The sequence below is a fragment of the Pyxicephalus adspersus genome, chromosome 7 (assembly GCF_032062135.1).
Source record: "Pyxicephalus adspersus chromosome 7, UCB_Pads_2.0, whole genome shotgun sequence".
Taxonomy (NCBI): Eukaryota; Metazoa; Chordata; class Amphibia; order Anura; family Pyxicephalidae; genus Pyxicephalus; species Pyxicephalus adspersus.
In genome coordinates this window covers 5302600-5308266 of record NC_092864.1, presented here as the reverse complement: position 1 = coordinate 5308266, position 5667 = coordinate 5302600, and the positions used below count along the sequence as shown (strand labels likewise).

Below are 5667 nucleotides of genomic sequence, written 5' to 3'. Positions count from 1 at the left end.
AGCAAATTATATATATATACGTATTATTATTATATTGTTTATCTAATTCATGTTTGTTAGTGTTATTTATTGTGTATAACCCCCCCCTCCCCAAACATTACACCGCCACCGCTACCCCGCGCTATTTCCATCTCCATAATCTGCATTACCATGCTTGCCCTCTATTCATAGCCTCCATCTGGTTACATCACGACCGGCATGCACCGCGCCATACCCTTATTTTGCATACCTTTGGCGCGCCCCCTTTCTGAAAGCCAATCAGAGAGCCCTCCTGTCATCCCCCTGTCTCATTTCTCGGCCGCAGAAAAGGAGTGGGCGTGTTTCAACCAATCAGTCGGCAGCGCCTGTGACGTCACAGTTGGTATAAAGGCTCCCTGCACAGGCGTTTTCTTCTCTTCCAGTTTACCCGGGTTGAAGTGACAGGGTGGGTGCTGATTGGAGGATGGAAGGGGAACTGGGTGATTTTAGGGTGTAATGACTTTGTGATTTCCAGGCTGTGCTGGGTCTTATTGAATCTTCCATGGAGCCACAAATCCCAGCATTCTCAGGGCTATAGGGAAGGCATAGGCCCCCAGACTCTTCCTATTGGCTGGAAATCCTCTTCTATTAGTTGTACAATGTAACTTTTTTTCACCATTATTTAGGCTTCTGGATAAAATTGTAACAGCCGCACCTTATTGGTGATTATTATTTGGTAATAGTTAATTTTGGACCCTTTCTGTACCCATTAATGCCCCATGGCTCTGCCAACCCTAAAACATGGTGCATTGTGGGCCCCTGCACTGAGCTCCCAGTATGGCTGTAGCAAGGGGACCCTGGCTGCACTGAGCTCTCACTATGGCTGTACAAAGGGGCCCCTGGCTGCACTGAGCTCTCACTATGGCTGTACCAATGGGCCCCATGACTCCCTTTTTAGCCCTTCATGTGTCGTACTGAGCAGCAGCTGTTCCCATTGTCCTTCCCACCATCCCCCATGTCTGACATTTCTTTTCCTCCTCTGTAGAATGGCTGCCAACAAGGAACGCACCTTTATCGCCGTCAAGCCAGATGGAGTCCAGAGGGGCCTCATCGGAGAGATCATCCGGCGCTTCGAGGCCAAGGGCTTCAAGTTGGTGGCCATGAAGTTACAGAAGGTGATTGATGGGTTGGGTGATGGGTATGGTAAAGCCTGGCATCTTTCTGGGTATATACGGCCATGCCTGTCCTGTACTGTGGATATAAACCTGTATTATAGCCTGGCATCCTATTCTGGGTACATACGGCCATGCCTGTCCAGTACTGTGGGTATAAGCCTGTATTATAGCTTGGCATCACATTGTAAATGTATTCAGTAATATACCCTGGCATGCTGGGCTGCTGACACAGCAATAGTACAACATGGCTTCCTCTTCTGTATATTAGCCTGGCATGCCATTCCATGTGTAGACAGCCATGTTTGTTCATTGCTGGAGGGTATATATCTGTATTAAACCTGGGATTGTACTATATGTATTCAGTGATAATACCCTGGCATGCTGGGCTGGTGGCATACAGGGATAGTTTAGCATGGTATTCTTTTAAGGTGTATATGGCCATACATGTTCAATAGTTCTGTATAGTACACCGATGTTACCTCCCATTGCTGGGTGAATAGCTCTGTATAGTACACCCAGACAGTGACACAGGAGGAGGAGAGGACCCTGCCCCGAAGAGCTTACAATCTAGGAGGTGGGGGAAGTATCACACAATAGGAGGTGGGATTGATGATGATGATGATGATGACGACGACAGGTAGGTGAGGTTGAAGCGTTGGGTTTGAAGGGATCATTTAAATGTGCAGAAAGTAGGAGCAAGCCGAATAGGACGAGGAAGACCATTCCAGAGAGTCGGGCAGCTCTGGAAAAGTCTTGGAGCCATGCATGTGATGAGGTTGTGGGTGAGGAAGTAATTAGTAGGTCATTGGAGAAGCGAAGAGAGGGGCTGGGGGGGTATTTTTCTATCAGGTCAGAAAGGTAAGTGGGACAAGTGCTGTGCAGGGATTTGTGTATCGGGTAGGCAGATGGAGGAGGAGCTGTGGAGGGATTTGTATACGAGGTGGGTGGGAGGAGAGGAGGAGGTTACAGTAGTCCAGATAAGAGCATGTACAAGGAGTTTGGTGGTCTCTGGGCACAGGTAGGGGTGGATTTTGGAGATGTTGCACAGGTGAAGTGACAGGACCTGGAATGGTCTGAATTTGGGGGGTAAGTGAGAGGGCAGAATCAAAGGTGACCATGTGCCTGAGGGAAGGGACGAAGAACAGTTAGAAATAGGTCGGGACGAGATTTGGAATTTGAAGGGGGGAAGATAAGTTCTGTTGTCTGAGGGCTCTGGAAATACTGATGAGTTCTTTTGTTTGCAGGGTATCAGCCATATGGAATACAAGTGCCAGGTGCTTAATGGGTACTGAGCAGGAAAAGCGAGTCTGCACCCAATATTTGCCCCAAGATCTATTCTAAACCTTGATAAGAGATGGCGTAGACCTTGCTGTTTTCTCTACATATAAATACTATTGCATTACACTGAAGCTGCTTCTTTTAGAATCTGATAAATGAACTTGCTTGCCCCACAATTCAATCTGATTTAAAGGAATGAGGTCATTTGTGTTTATTTCAGATTTTGAACCCTTTCTATAACTGAAGCAATAATGCTGATTTTTTATTTCTAGGCCTCCAAGGAGCACCTTCAGCAGCACTACATTGACCTGAAGGACCGTCCTTTCTTCAATGGACTGGTGGAGTACATGGGTTCTGGCCCCGTGGTCGCCATGGTGAGTCTTTGATATTTTTGGGGTATTGATGAGTACACTGTAGGTGACAGCCATAGGATTGGAGAGAACATGAATATACAGATTAAATTTTTTCAGCACTGATCTAGTATAACTTCCACCGAATTTCTTATTTCTTTTCAAAGCTAGAAGTAGAAAATGCTACCAGGTCCTTATTGTTGGCTATATTGGGGAAGATTATCCTCTCCGGGGTAAATGTGACTTTCCACAATATAGGATATCCACCTTTCAGGGTCTCCCTTACCCCGTTCCCTTGATATTTTAGATTCACGCAACCCTCAGATCTGGTTTGTCCCTATAATGCTGGAAAAGCCAGCCAGTTGGGTCTGCTTCTAGTGCAGGAGCAGAATCTTGTATTCGGCACATCGCCTTATTCTGCATTAGCTGCGGCTAGTGCAGAGGGGCAATTTTTAAAATCTGTTGCCCTGTGTGTTATGCACAGAGCACACTTATTATTTAAATGTTTTTTGTGTTGTCACTTGTCACTGGTGTGGTATTTGTGTGCCACTTTTTTGATGGAGGGTGCTATTCCCCTATGGGTTAGCCCTTTTGTCTTGGGAGAATGCCTTGGCCTAAAAACCAGGCACTCTCCCTTAGTGGGAGTCTCTCTTCGGGAGAGCTCCCAGCTTAGTATCTTGTGGGACCTGCATGGGCGGGTCCCAGAGAGAAAAGGCCCCTCTCTGGCTTCGGTCAGGGGGGCATGAGTGTCCATCCCGGCTTCGGCTGGGTGGGCTTAGTATCCAGCCCTCGTCTGGAGCTTCGCTTCGGAGGGTCTGGAGAAAAGGGTGGCCCTTCCTCTTTTGAGGAGGGATTACCAAATAGTACCCCAGTGCACGTTGTTTTAGCACGGATCGCGAGATTCGATAAAAAAATGTCAATCTTGCACTGTAGGTTCATTTCTAGATATACCTTCGGACATTTATGATGCATGATCTAGCCAGGTCTGCAGTAATTGGGTCTAATGGTTACAAACAGCTAAATGCAATAATTTACCTACGTGTTCTGTCTGCACTTCTCAGTAATCTCCTGTCTAATGGCTTTCATGATGTTCTTCTCACAGGTCTGGGAGGGACTGAATGTGGTGAAGACTGGCCGTGTCATGCTTGGAGAGACCAACCCAGCTGACTCCAAACCCGGCACCATCAGGGGAGACTTCTGCATTCAGGTTGGAAGGTAGGTATCAAAGGTCTTAGGTTGGCATATTACCCATGAACATCATTTTATTTGCATCAGGTCTTGGTGCTGAAAGGTTCTGCAAGCTTTCTGGTTGGCTGTGATCTAATGTAAACCTTTTGTGTGCATGCTGTCACACCCAGCCTTGTGTAGGTTAAAGCAAACATGGCATCACCGGATATCCTGACACATTCAAGAACTTTTAGGTGAATGTGCTTCTGATCCTGTCTGAGCAGTAATGGTCAAGAGGACCTCTTGCCATATACATTGCTTTAGAGCTGTCACTTAATGTAGCTTTAGGAAGGTTTTTGTCTTAAGCAGACCTGTGTGTGCCAAAGCAACAGGTTCACTTTGGGAGCAGCCAAGCTCCTGGGTTTCCGGCGCCATTCTTTCCTTAATGGTTTAACTTGAGCTATTTTTTTTCCCAACCTAATCTATTATGTAACTATCTTGAGAAACCTTGCTGGCTCCTCCAGCTACATTCCTGGCCCGGGTAACCTAAGGTTTCAGTGTGCCATTCAGGATCAGCAGGTAGATATCCTGAATGCTGACCTAAAGCGGATTGACAGCTGAGCGTTGATTCTTGGCCTTTGTAAATGGTTGCCAGAAGCCATATTGCTGACCCTATAATCTACTTATAGTGTGGTGCACCGGATTAACGTTAAATAACCCAGTGCAGCTCTCAATGCCATCCTATCATTGCACAAAATATTTGGGTCAGATGGCATAAGGGTACCACGGAGACCCTGAATAATCTCTGAAGTCCTGCACCAGGCTAAGCTGTATACACGGCACATGTGCCAACTGGTGATGGGCATTTGCAGCCTCATGGCTATTTACTTTGGCTGCAAGAATTGATCATTTCAAAAATCTATTCAAGGTCAGGGTCTGTAAAATAGATCATGCAAACCCCCCCAGCACTTCCCAAACAAATCAGTGGTATTGTCTGGTGTCCCTGCAGCTCATCTCTTCCCTATTGCTTGTTCTACATGATCTCTGCAGAAGGTGGCCAATTTAATAGAAACACAGGGCTTTGCTTCCATAGTGTTGTGGGGGTGGGGGATGGGGATATCTAAGAAGTGATTATAGGATACAATATAGTAATATTGGGATATTGCTCTACTGGTTTTTGTTGGGTTACGCCTATGATGTCACGCTCTGTATTGAAAAATCTCTTCTCCTACAGGAACATCATTCACGGCAGTGATTCCGTGGAAAGTGCCAAGAAAGAAATTGCCTTGTGGTTCAAAGATGAGGAATTGGTTGAATATGAGAGCTGTGCCGTGAATTGGGTGTACGAGTAATGAGCCGTCTTCTGGTGGTCGCCCAGATGTCTATTCCTCAAAGTATTAATAACCAGCACTTGCCTCTCCATCTTGTCACCAACTCGAGTGAATTTACAGCACTTTTATTCCAATAAATCCTTAAAACTGGCCTGAACGTCTTCTCGTTAATAAACATTCTATACAAAACTATTATGCTGCGATCACTTCCTTCAGTTTTATTTAGTGACTTGTTATAAGGTTCTAGCACTGCTCCCTCCGTTAACAAAACAATCTTTATTTGTCACTTTGACAGAGTTGGGCTATGTGAAGATTCTTTAACATGGCTTTTACATACTAAAATACTTTAACCGTTGCCCAAATACTGCCTTGTTTTCTTCTTCACCTATAACGTTATTGCTCATTCTG

The 5667-nt window shown here is 45.7% G+C and overlaps 1 protein-coding gene across 1 annotated transcript; it reads left to right on the top strand.

The window, feature by feature from the left end:
* Window positions 1-295: 295 nt before the first annotated feature.
* On the top strand, window positions 296-5410 carry LOC140334920 (nucleoside diphosphate kinase A1). The gene is made up of 5 exons (XM_072417204.1): window positions 296-424; window positions 1004-1133; window positions 2684-2785; window positions 3864-3976; window positions 5163-5410. Exons 2-5 carry the CDS (start codon window positions 1005-1007, stop codon window positions 5278-5280), a joined length of 462 nt encoding a protein of 153 aa, XP_072273305.1. The 5' UTR covers window positions 296-424; window position 1004; the 3' UTR covers window positions 5281-5410.
* The last annotated feature ends 257 nt before the right edge of the window (window positions 5411-5667 follow it).